This window comes from Polyodon spathula, chromosome 22 (assembly GCF_017654505.1).
Source record: "Polyodon spathula isolate WHYD16114869_AA chromosome 22, ASM1765450v1, whole genome shotgun sequence".
NCBI classification, from domain to species: Eukaryota; Metazoa; Chordata; class Actinopteri; order Acipenseriformes; family Polyodontidae; genus Polyodon; species Polyodon spathula.
Genome location: NC_054555.1, coordinates 6,731,773 through 6,747,633, shown reverse-complemented (window position 1 = coordinate 6,747,633; position 15,861 = coordinate 6,731,773). Strand labels below are relative to the sequence as shown.

The 15,861-nt window shown below is 38.9% G+C and overlaps 1 protein-coding gene across 4 annotated transcripts in view; it reads left to right on the top strand.

Annotated features, from left to right (window-relative positions):
* The window catches only part of LOC121297401 (serine/threonine-protein phosphatase 2A 55 kDa regulatory subunit B beta isoform-like), an 86,957-nt gene that overhangs the window by 32,767 nt on the left and 38,329 nt on the right, over nucleotides 1-15,861 (top strand). The window contains exon 1 of one of the 4 annotated variants that reach the window (XM_041223718.1): nucleotides 4,747-4,947. The exons of the other annotated variants lie outside the window; for them this stretch is intronic. Coding sequence (XP_041079652.1) covers nucleotides 4,878-4,947 — 70 coding nt within the window. The 5' untranslated portion in view covers nucleotides 4,747-4,877. Of the gene's footprint in view, nucleotides 1-4,746; nucleotides 4,948-15,861 lie in introns of those variants that run through there. 4 annotated transcript variants of the gene reach the window in all.

The window sequence follows — 15,861 nt, the reverse complement described above, 5'->3', positions numbered from 1 at the left end:
GATATTTTAGTTGCTTCTTAAGCTAGACTGCATAGGTGGGAGCTATCTCTTAAGCATGATATCTCTTTAATAAAAGGATTTTCCAAGTATCTAAAAGCCCAGGTTAGATGGATTCATTTTAATATGAAATGGCCAGAGGCTTAGCTCAATGACAAATTAAGCAGACTTTCAAAGCTCGTGAAAAACCACTGCCGTTTAAGTCTTCAAGGTGTCCCTTTGTGTAATTTATTCTGCTGATCTTGCAGTCTAAATTTGAATGTCTAGAGAAAACTAAAAATAGAAATGACTGGTTTGACTGCTCTCGATTTAGCACTAATCTTGGACTACCTACCCCAGGTAAGGTAGTCTTCATGCCTGTGAAATAAGCTGAAAGGGTAATGCAAATCTCAATGTTTTGCAAGGTTAACTTAATAAGTAATACAGTAATAAATGATTTCCCTTGAATGCAGCACCTTATTTCCAGCAAGGGTCATTCTTATACTGCATTTCATCAGTGGTGACACACTGTAGTATGTCGAGAACCAAGAAATAAAAGTAATTAATCTGCAAAGCCTCCTGCATCTAATACACTACATTCTGTGCAGATTAATGACAGCTTGCATTAGTTACAGTGGAGTAACGGGGATCAGCGTGCAGTATTGGCAATGCACACTGAGGTATTAGAAGTGGAAGATCCCATACCTAATAGACCATACCATCCCTACACTTGACTGTAGATGGGATTTGTTTCTGACACACATTCATTTAAGACTTTTAGCCATGCAGAGAATATTCCCTTTTTATTTATAATGGTTGTAATTTCCCATAGCAAAATCAGTTTTTGTTTGACATTGCGTTGATTACACTGAGTGTACAAAATATTAGGAACACCTTCCTAATATTGAGTTGCATCACCTTTTGCCCTCAGAACAGCCTCAATTCGTCGAAGCATGGACTCTACAAGGTGTTGAAAGCGTTCCACAGGGATGCTGGCCCGTGTTGACTCCAATGCTTCCCACAGTTGTGTCAAGTTGGCTGGTAGTGGATCTCTACTCCGAATAGCTTGTTCCATCTCATTCCACAGATGCTCAATTAGATTGAGATCTGTTGACTGGGCAGGCCACTGCAGTAAGCTGAATTCACTGTAGTGTTTGTGGAACCATTCCTGGACAATCCTAGCCTTGTGGCATGGGGCATTATCCTGCTGGATAATCTTGAGTTGTTTCTTATACGTTTTGGAATTTGTACAAAAAAAAAAAATAATCCAGACAAAAATGATACCAATGATGATTTGGAATAAATAGCTTTGAGAATGTAGCCCATTGTCATATAGGATGTCTACTTTAATGCATGCATAGTAGTTAGTCTTTGATTGAGGTTTAGCCAAGAGGGTGAAAACCTTTCACCCAAACTTCTAATTAACAAAATAGATTCTAAAGCAACTTTCCTGCTGGGTGATTTCTGAATGCAGTTTTGGTTGACGGGAGCTACTGCTCTTTCTTGTTCATATCCACTGACTTGGTGAAGCGAAAATGATTGAAATGGATTTACACATTCTGAGAATCTTGGGAATCACTGACTCACAGCAAGCCATGTCTACAAGCTAAATACTAGTGAATGAAATGTGTTTTGGTTGGTCAGTGAAGGTTTTGGAAAAGTCATTTTATCTTGTAAAGTATGTAACTTAGTTTTAACAAAAATGTGACTGATTTTGATTGAACAAGAACAACATGATATTGTATTATATGATATATGATATTGTATGGTATTATATTATATGCAATATGTCTTATTTCTTATATAACATGTATTCTGTAGCGACAGGGTTATGAGTTTTATATATATATATATATATATATATATATATATATATATATATATATATATATATATATATATATATATATATATATATATATATATTATTTTTTTTAAGGCAGTTGTGCTCCTCTATTCTTGATGCATTATAATGTGACTTAATTTAATTTATTTTCTGAAATACAGAAGCGCTTTTGTCAATCAAAAATAAAAATCCTTGTAACTGTATTAAATTATTTGGGTTTTGGGAATGTTTTCCATTAGGCTCAATTTAAAACCAAGGATTCTTCAACAGGCAGCTTGTAATATATATGATCCCTATGCAGCACTGGGTCCACATTACGGATGGAACAGAGAATCCCTTCAATTTATTGTAATTAAAGTAGGAAATCAGTGAAGTGGAAAATGACATGCATTGGCAAGTGAAGTTGAACATGGGTAGGGCAGGACAGTTTCTCAGTTCTGTGACAGCTGCAAGATGACCTTACGTGGGATTTAATTTGCAAATTGGCTTGTGCTTAAGCTAATGGCTAATGCTTTTAGGGAACACTTTTCCCCCCGGCTATACAGTATGTAGATTTGTAACCCACCCTTTTTAAAATTGATGAAAACAATATTGACTGGAGGTCAGAAATCTTTTCTTCCATTGAGGGCTAGGTGTAAAATCAAGCCCTTCCATGTGTTTGGTTATACATTACTTATTACTGGAAGTTATTATCTGTTCCTATATCCACTTGTGGGAAAGGCAGAATTCTTATGTGCAACCATTTTTAAATTTTTTTTTTTTATCAAAAAAAAGTTCACAGAAACCTTCAAATGCAATTAAAACATGTCTGTGCTTGTAATATAATATCTACATGGGATTCCAAACATGGAACCAGTTTGATCAATCAAACTATATTTACTTCAGACTTCAAATTGAGAAATAAAAGCCATGGCAATCAATAATCGATTCATTGTTGCATCTCTATCTGTTATCAAAGCATTCTATAGCCTATGAATACTGGTGTCAGATTTGTCAAAAACGTACATCATTTGGATTGTCTGGGAAAAAATTATATTTTCGTGTAAAGCCCACTGTAGTCTGTTTGATATTTATTAGGAAATGTACTTACCATTGTTTTCGTGCTTTTCAACAGTGTTATCATTCCATCTTGTAACAGCGTTTCTGCTTGGTGTCGAGAATAAATACCGCGTCTGTATCTATCTGTCTATTCAAGCTGCCTGCTTCTCTGAGATAGGTGTCTGTATGATAACGCCGGTATTGTCAAAAACTCATCCCAGGTTTGGAAGCAGACCCAGTCTTTTCCAATTCATCTGTGCTGATATTGCTATGGTAATATACAATGTGGTTCCCAAGGAAGGGAATAATATAGGGGAAAGCCAGATACCCAAGCAAAGTTAATCATATTTTTAAATGGATACATTGAACCAGTTCATGCTTTTGTGTAACTCTCTTGCTTTTGTGTAAAAAAACAAAACACAGATGGATTTTTATAGGGTTATAGTTTGATCAAATCAACCCTGTCATCTACTGTCAAGTAGACAAATCCCATAGGAAAAAGAAATGTAATAAGGATTTATCAATTTTACCAGATTTATCTGCCTTGTGGTATTTCCCACAGGTATGTAACCAGATAGTTTACACTAATGCAAATTAACTTCAGTATCAGAGAACACATTTGAATTATTACAGTAATACATTTTCTGGTTAGACATGCATTATGTTTTTGTTTGTTTTTTTTGTTTTTTTTCCTGTCTGTGAATGAATAGATTATGATCCCCATCCATGTAGCATTTATATGACATGCCTCCACAGCCAGACTGCCACATGTAATATTGCACCCCAAAAGCCAGATTGCAGTATGAAGGCGTCAGCCTGGGTTTAGGGGTGTAAATTGCTTATGGCTGTCTAACTCGTGCATTGTGATAGGCCAGTCTAGCTCTAAGATGCTATACTATATATATATATATATATATATATATATATATTTATATATATATATATATATATATATATATATATATATATATATATATATATATATACACACACCTTAAGGTACTATTTCTTATGCTAATAAAGTTGCCATAGTTTTTTTTTTTTTTTTTTTTTTTTTTTTAATGATAAATTATTTTTTGTTTAGACCAATCAATCTTAGTGATAAGGGTAAAGAAAATAAAAGTAAACGTTTTACTGTTAAGGGGCATTTTGAAGTTTAGGCATTTAGCTTTATGGTAGCCACAAAAGTTGCATAAGTGAATCAGAATTCTGATCATTGTGACTGCAGAAGCATGCCGTTCTTTATATTTCATAAAGTATCTTCTTTCTACTCACTTGGCAAGTTGTACAGTACAGGCATAGTGGCCAAAAGTCCACGACCCCAGGGCCCAACTCCACTGCAGCACTGAATTCAGCACATCTCCAGCGAGCAACGTGTGAACGAGTTGATGCTGACGCAGTTGGACAATGCCAAACTAAATGGGAGGAGCCTTTCCTAATGCAGCATACGGCTCAAGCTGCAGAAGCAGTCTCCTGCAGCACTCAGCTGTGCGAGAAACCTACAGCACCGAGCAAGGAAGGAGGATAAACAGTAAGGTGCCTCTGACTGACGCATAATTCAGGCCCATGCTGCTGCAAACTACAGAACATCGTAACAGCCAAATCTTCAACTCCGCATACCTTGTTGTGTTAGTAGGGCAAATATACCGTTATTTATTTATCTATTAGTATTTGTTCTGATAAAAAATACGTCATTTTAATATTGGAGTATTTTTAAAATTAAAATTATTTTATTTATTTATATTTAAAAAAAAAAAAAAACACCGGTATACAGCACAAACCCGTTTAATATTTACAGTGTTTTAAGAGGCGGCTGCTGCACCTGCATTGATTGCTGCTTCGCATCTCCGGGAGGAAGGAGGGACTCTCAGCGCGAATATAATTTATATTTGCTGAAGGGTTGTTACCATGCCGTGCAGCCTGTGGCTCTCTCTGTCCCTTTGCTGAGGCGCCGGTTTTGGCATCATGGATACTTGTCTGTTCGCTTTTCTAGAATCCCAAAGTAACCGTATTGTAAATGGAGGAAGACATTGACACCCGCAAAATCAACAACAGTTTTCTTCGCGACCACAGCTATGCAACAGAAGGTACTTTCCATTGCGTTATGTTTTTCTTTTTCTTTTTCTATCAGTTCTGTTTTATTTGGTGATGCCAGTAATCCACAAAATTCATGAATCCATATTATCCAAAGGGTTGTTTTGTAACAGTATCGCAAAAAAGGTAGTTTGCGTGGGCACCTTATGTTGGAACCTCCTCTCTAACATTCAACCAGTCAGTTGTATTTTAAAACCCATTTGCTACTAAAGTTAGCGTCTATAGCTATTGTTTTTATTTTTTTTACACTTCTGACTTCAACAAATAATGTTGAAGTCAGAAGTGTAAAAAACATACATACTATATGATAGTTTGAAACACAACACCAGTCCACTGTGGGGCAGATAGTTGGATTGGGAGCAGTGTACTGGTTGACTGCAATAACACAATTTAAGAAAAGGTAAAGTGACTTTGCAGAAGGAACTCGCAGTCCTGATTTATTTTTAGTTATTAAAACCTAGCCAGGAGGAAAAATTATACGTTTTGAGCCCCGGCATGCATTGCATCCCCAGCTTGATTAGGAAAGAATGCATGCACAGAATATTTTTGTAAGACTTCTAGTAAACTGAAATGATTGATGAGAGCTGTGCTGTTCCAATAAACGTCCCCCACTCCCTCTGTCAGTGGGTTCATTCAGCTTTCTGTAATGGTTGGTAATTGCATTCTAATGCAGGAAGAGAGCAATCATGACTCAACAGGTCCAAGACCTCAATGCCATCAATGTATCATGTGACTTCCTATTTTTAGCACAGGTTGAATACAGGTCTTCAGTTTACTGCAGGTGGAAACAGTTTGAATTATTGGCTCAATGAGTGCTCAACAAGACAACAGAATACCTGAGAGCATGCCACCACTGTAGCTCAACATGTCAGATTTAAGATGCCATGTGTCTGTCTAGGAGCTGGACATAAAATACTTGCACACCCTTTTATGCACTGTAATTGGGTAAGTGGAATTTACTTAGTCCAGCCCCTGAATATATTATCTTGCATGAGTTTTATATTGTAAAGAGTTATTGATCAAGTGACAGCTGCAAATAGTGGTAAAGCAGATTGACAGTGCGCTTTGTAAACTGTAAAGGTTCCCTGGGATTAGGAATAAAAGTGTACAGCACTAGCTAGTTACATTGAGTATATTCAAACTGTTCAAATCGCTGCCAACTCCAGAAGAAAGCACTTTTTTTAATTGAAAGCACTGGTTAAAAGGGAGTGTCAATGTTACAGTATGTGACTTGACTGATTGTGTTGGAATTCCAGTCCAACTTTTATTTATTATGCAAATACAAATGCATAGATAATTAGAGGGGGGGGGGGGGGGGGGGGGGGGGATTCATTTGGATGGGGGGGGGGGGGGGGGGGGGGGGGGGGGGGGGGGGGGGGGGGGGGGGGGGGGGGGGGGGGGGGGGGGGGGGTGGGGGGGGGGGGGGGTGGTGGGGGGGGGGGTGGGGGGGGGGGGGTGGGGGGTGTGTGGGGGGGTGGGGGGGGGGGTGGGGGGGGCGGGGGGGGGGTGGGGGGGGGGGATAAGTTATTTGTATTTATGATGTCCACTCTATGTAACTATATTATGAAAGCAGGGCATCATATTGGACAAGTGCTGGCAAACCTGCGCTGTGGGGCCTTTTTTGAAGAGCAGGTTTTCAAAGGAATAATACCATCATAATAGTATAAAAATTAGCAAGAAACAGTTTAGACGCTGTTTATGACAGAGTAATTACATTTCTGTTCTGAGTAGTTCATTGCTAGTTTTATACTGTAAAATGATATTATTCCTCTCAGAGAAATGTTATGTATTACACAATACTGTATACTCAGCCTGACAAGCTACAGTAGTCAATGGTAGAGTGGTATCTCCTTGGTCTTTTTCTATATAACTTGACAAATGTCTTATTATACTGAATATAATGTCAACAAATTCACAGTGAATTCCTGTGGGATTCATTTGGAATAACAGCTATTCAGCTGGAACTGGTGAAGGTTTTATGGCCGTGTTGCAGTGTTTTCCAAGTATCTCAGTGGACCGATATCTAGCGGGGCTGCAGCCGAGGAATGATAACCCTAGGTGTTGTGACCGCTGGTTGCCCTAGTGTCGTAGCCTCAGTGCTGGAGATTGATACAGGCTTCTCCAATCCCAGGCTGCATGGCAGACTGAGGCAGCTGTGAGACTATCACCTCATTTTATATGAACAGCCTTGTTTCACCCACTGACCCAATGAGAGAATTCCCTGTATGCTGCAAGGAACCACATTTTTAAAAACCTCATCCATTATTGAAGTTCATTACATCATCCATGGCAAACATGTTAGAATACATGTTAGAATACAGAATATGTATGTGGAAACATCTAAAGCATGATTGCAGAACCAGATACTATGAAAACAACCTATTGTTGATCCCTTCACACACCAGGGACTGACTGAAACACTATTAGATTATCACTACTACCAGTGAAAAACATATTTAAGACATTAATCAGAAAAATAGTAACAACAAAAGACAAGCTATGTTGAGTAGAACAGGAATGTACAATGGCAGTATATTGTATAATGGATTTTCCACTAGATTCCTGACATCTGAAATGACAGTTGTGTTTTTCATTTCCTAGAAGCAAGACACCAAATTGTGGTTCCCCATCCTGTTTAATATAATCTGCCATCAACTCTTGAATGCTTGTGGAAATGCACTCAGAGTCAAACTACAGCCAGCATTAGTGCGACCACACCCTGCTATGGTGGGGTGTAAGCTGTGTTCAGCAGCCCAGTTCTGTTTTTCATCGTTTTATTTCCTCTTAAATATATATCGTACACAACACTTAGTTTGCTGATGAAAATGTCTGCAACTATGTCATTGTTTTTGTTCTTTTTTTATTTTAAGTTTGAAATAAATCAATACAAAGGGAGAAATTGCTTTGCTCAGGAAGAAATTTAAGCCATTCAGCACGGTGAACATTTTAATATTGTTGGATTTAGCATACTGCATAGACATTCATGACAACATGTAGTGCAGCTGAATATCTGAATAGTCTATTGAACTACTGTTGATTCCAAGTGATTAATGCAGTTGGAGTGCAGCTGTTTTTAACAGGCGTTGCTTTTTTGTGTGTGTCATTTTAATTGGAACATGCTCTCCCATAATGGTCGCAAATCATTGTGGATTTCAATGGATTAGGTGTTTTATGAATTTGTGGACAATTTTTTTTAATGACCACTTGGGCTTATAGCTATGAAATCCACACAAAACAGATAAACGGTTACAATAGGTTTCTTCTTGGATTCCATTTGAAAGGTTATGAATCCATTCCCATTATTTTAAATTGTAACCAAATTGTTAAGTAGAAATGTGTTTAATTACTTGAAGATCAGTGTGAAAATATTCAGAGCTAGACAGCTAGGTGAGACCCCGAGAGCCAGGGACAGACTTCAATCTGAGGAATAGTTTGATAACGTTCTGTCCCGTACATGTCTCAGCATGATATACAGCATGAGCCACCTTGAAGTGTCAGGGACATGTTGATGAAACATTGTGGATGGGTGGTGGCTGTCTGATACTTTTGAAATCAACGACAGACCCTTAGATTAATTATGTGGTAAAGTAAGTAGGCCAGCAAGGGGTTTGTTGGGGAGCGGGTTGCTGGTGTATGGGTTTCCAGCAGGCTACGTCAATCTGAATGCAGATTGAAGAGAGATCATCTGTGCGAGGCAACCCAATTCATAGGCATGATCCGGTGCTGCATGTTCTGAATTCCCAGATCTTCCCAGACAACTGAACAAAATAACCAGGATCTCTTGAGGGAGATGTTACTGACCTGGTGTCTTTCCTGCTTGCATAGCCTCATTTATGCCGTAGGGGTTCTGTGCCACAGTAGCATGGTGTGTCCCCACTTTGTATAGTTGGGTTCAGCAGTTTGGGAGTGGCTGTTATCATGGACTGAAAGAGCTGGTGCCTACCATCTGAAAACTCCTTTCAGATTCCCAGTTTACACATTGAAAAACATAGTTGCCAGCAGTACGAGGCTCTTGTTGCTAATACATGACCTGAGTCAGGGAAATGTAACAGATCTGCTCTCACATAGACAGTCTTTGCACACTTATTTTTCAAAAACTCTTGATGTAATTACTCATACATTTTTTAGACCGTTTTATGCTGTTTTATCTCTCTTTGCTTGTTTTCTTATTTGTGAATATATGGGATATTTAGAGGGTAGTAAGGGCACGCAAAGCTCCAATGAAAAATGTATTCCAAATGCAAGGGGAAAGCTTTTGGCAGCTGGATATTACCAATATTATATTATTTATTATTTCCCTTGAAGGCATTTGGCTACCCCAAGCCCCAAATCCAAGAAAGGAGAGCATTAGGTTTACAAAGGGCTTTTTTTGTGTCCTCTTAAATTATGGATACCACCATGGCTTCCTTAACCATTAACTTGGAAGGAAGGAGCTTGTTTTCATATAGTATTACAAATGTACTGCATTTAGATTTGCATCTGTCAAAGGCCGACATGACGTCAATGTGATTTAAAGGGGTAACCAGGTTATAGATTGAAATACAATTTGCAGTACTTGCAATTCTCAGTTGACCTAGCCAATAATATTTTATAATAAAAGATTAAATAAAGAATGTATACCCATCAGTGGATTTTTCTGTGTTTTGTGGTATAACTGGCTGACAGCTGGTATCTTCCTGATTGCTTGCAGTCGTAGTAATCAAAACAGATCTCAGTCCTACTCTAAATGTACTTCAGTGCAGATCCTCACACTCTAGCACTCTACCCGTTTAATATGTATGATCAGTTTTGTAAATGCACAACCTTTGACCATTCCTGTAGGGCTATCACCAAATCTAGAGTTTCTATAGCAGAAAAGCCTCAACATGCAAAAGGCCATTTCATTGTATCAACTTGATCACAAGTTACATGTGTCTCCTGCCAGAACTAAGTGAAGGCTGGAGGTGTAGACCAGGGTAGGCAACATTGGCAATCTCGGCCCATTCCATTACTAATCTTCAGCGTAGCGAATTAAATAATTAAGGACCTGGTAAGACAAGGTTCTTTAATGGAATGGGAGGGGGAGAGCCAAGGTTGCCTTGCCCTGAACGCAGGTGGAATAATGTTAATTGAGACTTCAGTCCAACGTACCGAATGCGTGATGTTGAAATTAATCCATTCTGATCTTATGTGGGTCAAAACAGAACAGAAGTTGACAGTGGGGGAAAATAATTAGGACTCGAATGGTAGTCCTTTTATTCTAAAGGTTTAATGGCATTCCTATTTTTTGCCAGTGGGACGCAGGGATTGATGATGTATGCTTTAGATCACAAGGTGGAATTTATTTATGGAAATGAAATGCAGCAGTAGTGGAGAGAACGGTACTGCACCTCTGGTGCTTGTTCAAGGCTGCATGCTCACATTCCACTGCAAGACAGAGGCAGTGATTATGGACCTGGGTAGCCAGTCGGGTATTGTATCATCTGCAGACGATGTGAAAGCTGTGTTGTCTGGTTATTAAAACATTTATATTGTCATTTGGGTGCTTTTTTATTTGCTGGATTATTGGTTAAAAACAGCCGTGCCAATTATTTTATTACACCATTTTGTCCATATTTGCCATTTACCTCATACAGGTCTGTTTTTCATGGCATCATTTGCAGGTCAAAGTGCTGCAAATTAAAATACTGTAAATTAGATTGGCGAGCTAAACATCCCCCAAACACAAGCACAAGCACACCGCATGGCAGACAGCTGGGATTAATGCTCCCCTCTGACTTCATGTTCAGCACTACATTTTAATTCAATATTAATCACTGTGGTTAAAGCTACTTCATTGTGGATGAAGATTTCAGAAACCTTTTTTTTTTTTTTTTTAAGGCATCGACTCATCAAATTCAACATTTCAAACGGACCTTAGCACCCACCCACAAAGAGAGATCAGCTGCCACGGCCTACAGAGTTACAGATCCGTAATGTGCTAGAGAAGGTGTTAGAGTAGGTTAGGTAGTCACCCAGAATAAATAAAATCAGCATCCCTGTTCAGTGTGATAAAACATGAAAACTAGACAAGGCTACAAGCGATTTGCAAGCCTACTGAGTATGCATGGTTTCCCTCTAAGACTCATAGACCCACATTTTAATTAGTCCCTTGGTTACAAAAAAAAAAGGTGCTGCTAGCGTGTCTTTACCGCCCACCCCCCCTTTTTTAATCGCTTGGCAAGTGTTCCACCTTGTGAATTTTTAGAGCCTTAAATACCATCGGTTATAGGACTAGAGGGTATTGTACAGGAAACAAATTGATGTTGCCTAAAGTTATGAGCTTAACAAAATGACATGATGATAATTATATTTCTGCTGAACAGTGCAGTAATCTCACCAAACCTGCTATAGAAAAATACAGGTGTTGCAGCCGCTTGAAAAGAGATTGTAGCACTGAGGCAAATTGCATTGAACTGAGTGTCTTGGTAGAGTAAGATGAAATACTAAAGAGGAAATAATTTATTGGCTACAGTAGTTTTCCATTATACAGTATAGCCAAGGGCTGTAGAAAGCAGTTAAAATAATACAATTATGAAGCATTATAGATTCAGACTTGGAATGGCTTAAATAAAAGTTAAGTTGTGTACTAAGTAATGTCTTCCTCCTTTTCAAGGATGTGTCTAATAGTTGATCAGTGTAGTTGGAGCACTGCAGCATGTATGTGCTGTGAAGTCATGTATTGAGTCACGAGAATAGTTTCCATGTATTGACCATTCGTTATATATTGGGGGGTGATTTGCTGTGTTTAGTTTCTCATATAGCTCCCCCCCTGCCACCCACCCTTTCCATTAAACTAAACCAATTCAAAACCCACCAGCTGCTAAAGGGACTTCTGTGTCCTCTTCGGTGCTTCAGTTTCCCCTGCCTTCACCAGACACCAAACTGGAAGCAGGAAGATACAGTACCTGTCTTCTCTTACAGCTTCTGATACCTGAATGATGAAAGGTGTAATTTTGGTGACTACAAGGCATTATCTGAATAACTTCCCTTAAAGACATGCATATTTTTTCAGATTACATTATGTTTGTGTTAAGTGAGGCTGCCTTGAATATATATAAACTTTGGATAATTGGGTTTTGGGTAATCGAGTGGCAGAAAAACTGTAATACGGTATATAAAGAGGAAGGCTTCCTAATGTGACCAATTTGCCTTCAGGGGCCCTGTTCTCTAATATCTAGCATAAATTTAAAATTGCATTTTAATGCTAAAATCTGTTACAAATTGGCACATGCGCCCAGTGAAATAAATATAGCTTGATGCTGGCAATAACCACATGCTTTAAAACCAAGCCTTTAGGGCAAGCTAGTGCTATCACAGGCTACATGCATTTTTACTAAAGGTAATTAGAAACGAGGCTTTCAGGGGATAGCTTGACTGTAGGAACCAGTGAAGAAGCACTAAAATTGTAAGGCATTTTATTAAAGTAGCTCACTGGAGATTACATGGGTATTGTAGGATGTTTTAAATATTCCACAGAAATGCATTACTTTTCTTACTCATGTTGTGTGCTTATTAAAATGAATGATGGAAGGGAAAAGTTATTCCAGCACAACGGTAAGGGAAGGGTGATAACATTTCTAATGTTATTAAGAGGTAACAAAATTGAATAATTTAAAGGCTTGGCTATTTACATAGCAGATGCAATGGCCACTCAAAGGACGTTCAATCAGTTTCTTTTGTAGATTGACTCATGAAGCAGATTACACACTGCAACACAAAGGTCAGCGTCTCCGCATTTATGTTTCATTTGAGCTTGTGTGTTTGTTCGCCCCAGGAACCTGATAAAGGTGATTTTTCTTTTTTTTTTTTTGTGTGTGTTACTTTTCCCAATGGGTTTGTTATGTTGCTTGTTAGGGTTCTTTGGCCTTTTCTTTCCACACTTCAGCCTAATGCCTGACCTTTTTACATGACTTTTTGCATTTGTTTTGGTTTTTGTACTGTAGCTGTTTCATGCTGATTGTCAAGTTACACGTTGTACTGTTTGAACAGTAGCCGTTTTATGGAAGAATTCTTCTTACTTAAGAACAACCCCCCCCCCCCCCAAAAAAAAAAAAACACATTTGGCATGTCATGTTTGTGCTTCTTTCTTTTAAAACCAAGAAGGGGCCCCAGGTGCCAGGGTGAGTTTTTACCAAGCCTTTCTTTTGCTTGTGTCCTTTGGGAACCAGGTTTAAAACTGTTCAAGGTCAGAGTGACTACTATGTGTCAGAGAGGCTTCCGCAGTGAAACTGGAAACTGAAGACGTACTTGATGAAGCAGAGATTCTCTGCTTGAAGGGGGGTGGAAGGGGACAATTTTAAGCACAAAAAGAATAGGATACGTGTTGGGTTGTGTTATGCACATTCAAATAGTGGGAATAAAATTACAAACAAAAAAATAGATTGCCCAAGCTACTGTACATGGTTAAAGTAAAGTATTCAGATAACATACTGAATATCCCATTTAGTTTGGACCAAATCTCCATTAGCACAATTTTACCTTAAGTGCTGATAGTGACATTAGATTTTATATAGTTGTTTATATCAAAACATTTTATTTGAATGTCTGATGGAATAATAAAGGATGTTTGTATACAGTAGTCTGATCAATCATAAGTCTTAGTTTAAAATAAACCAGTCTCACACACACGCACATGCACACACATACACACACACACACACACACACCTCTAGCCTCCCCACTGTCCAGACTAAGAGGAGAGTCCCACTTTTGATGAAAGGCATGACTGGAATTCAAACTCGTGCCCATTAGGACAGCCAGCATTTGGCACGAACATTAATCTTCTCCCCGGTCAGACAGGCTGCTGTCATCTCACAGGCCAAGCTCTTGATGAATTTGTGTTTGCGAACAATAAACTCATAAAGCGTTCCCAGGTCGAGAGTGATAGATATGTGCACGTAAATTCCAGACATAAAACTGACTGGTCGAAAAGGCCATAGGTCAGAATAGTAAAAACAATAAGTTATATTCAACTGCACTTGTTAGAGACTCTGTGAGACAATGTAACAAAATCATGTTGATACAAGACAGATGGATTGTCTCTTTGGCACTTTCTAAAATAAATATGCCTTATACAGGAAAAAATGTGTTCTTTCTAAATTGAGAAGAAGCCACTTGATTTTGAAATATGAGGTTGTGCTAAGGAAAACTAGGTTTAAATACAGTAGAAAAGAACCAGTCCTTGTGAATGAACACACTGGAGACGATACAAATATGATTCAAAGTAAAAGCTGCAGTGCTTCAACAGTGGGGAGTGAGTGATTTTACAGTAAGCTCCCTTATCATGGCAAACCAGTTCACCATTAAGACCACTCTCTGTCAGCCCGTTTCTTTTCGGAGACAATCTGAAGATCGCCTTCTGATTGGACCAGCAACTTGGTGTGGGCTTGAGTCATCCTAACTAAATAATGTTCTTTTAAAACCTTTGTTACCATACCTCTAGTGCAAGTCGTCAGTAAAGGATGATTCAGTTTCAGCTGGGTCTGAAGAGATTGCGTCAAGCAGTATAGTGCACCATTTATACTTCTGGGACTGCAGAGTAAGTTCTCTGGTTCACAGCCTTTGCTTCCAAGCAGTTGGGCGTCATCTTTCCCTCTGGCTACCTGGGTGTCTGCCCTGTGTGTGTGTCTTCCTCCCCATGGTGTCTGTCAGTCTCACGGGCACTAATAACACATCATGCGCATCCTACTGTAAATACATTAGCATGCGAATGGTGCATGGACAGATGTCCATCTGATTGCACTGTACATGTTTTCTCGGGGGGGGGGGGGGGGGGGGGGGGGGGGGGGGGCAATTCGACTAATTTCCTTAGCAGCAGAACACCTGAGGTGACTTGGATATTTTCCTGAGGTATACGGTTTATTATTCAGCTGCATAATTAATTTTACATTATAATGTATATTCTAAGTACGACTTGTGGTTATGTGAAAAATTTTAAAATAATTACAAAATTCTTTTAAATGATGCCACGGGACTGAAGAGTTGGAGGAAACATTGCTCTTGTCAGTGATTTGTAGTCTTTGTTCTGTCTGTGTGTGACGGGGCTCAGCTGGATTAATATTAGGCCTATCCATCTGCTGAGTCCCTGGGTCCACAGTTTGGGGAACAATAGGATGATAATATCTCACACTGAATGTTGTTGATCCTGTTGACACACAGAAACTTGCAGTCAGTTACATAACCTGACATTAAAGTTATGTTTGAACTGGGCAGCCAAGTTCCTACAATAGTGAAGTAGTATCTAGCACAAGGAGAATAATTATAATTGTCCTGCACAAGCTAGAGGCCCAGGCTCTGACGAGCTTCTGGATGAAGAGAAAAGGTTGAAAAAAGAGTTCACTTTGACAAAAAGTATTTTAGCTTCAGAACAGAACGAATGTTTTGTACAGTAATGATTGTGTGTTTGTCCAGAGCAGTGCAACATCAAACAAATACCAGAGCAGAAGCGGTTAATGTCTGTCGGAAGAATGGCCTGCACTCTTTCGAGGTCGGCACTGCTGGACACTTGCTGCCTATATTGTAAAACGTGCAGCAAGACACTTCGAAGTAGAATGGAAGGTTTTTGGCCAAAAGACAACTGAAATATGATCTGTGTCCAACTGGCTGTCTGCGGCAAGCTTATGTAGCTTCCTAACTCCTAGCTGTGACTAAGTATGTATTGGCAACTATTAATAGATGAAATTCAACTGCAGTGGGCTGATGCAGATGGAGATCTCATCTCTTAAGGACTGAATCCAGATTATCACACTTAAAGCAACACAGTGTCAGAGCTATTAAATGAAATTTTACAGGTAAAAAGTCCATAGTGGTGTGTTTTAGATTACCCACCAGTAAATAACTTGAATTATATCTTTTAAGATTTGATCCCAGAAATATTAAAGAAACCA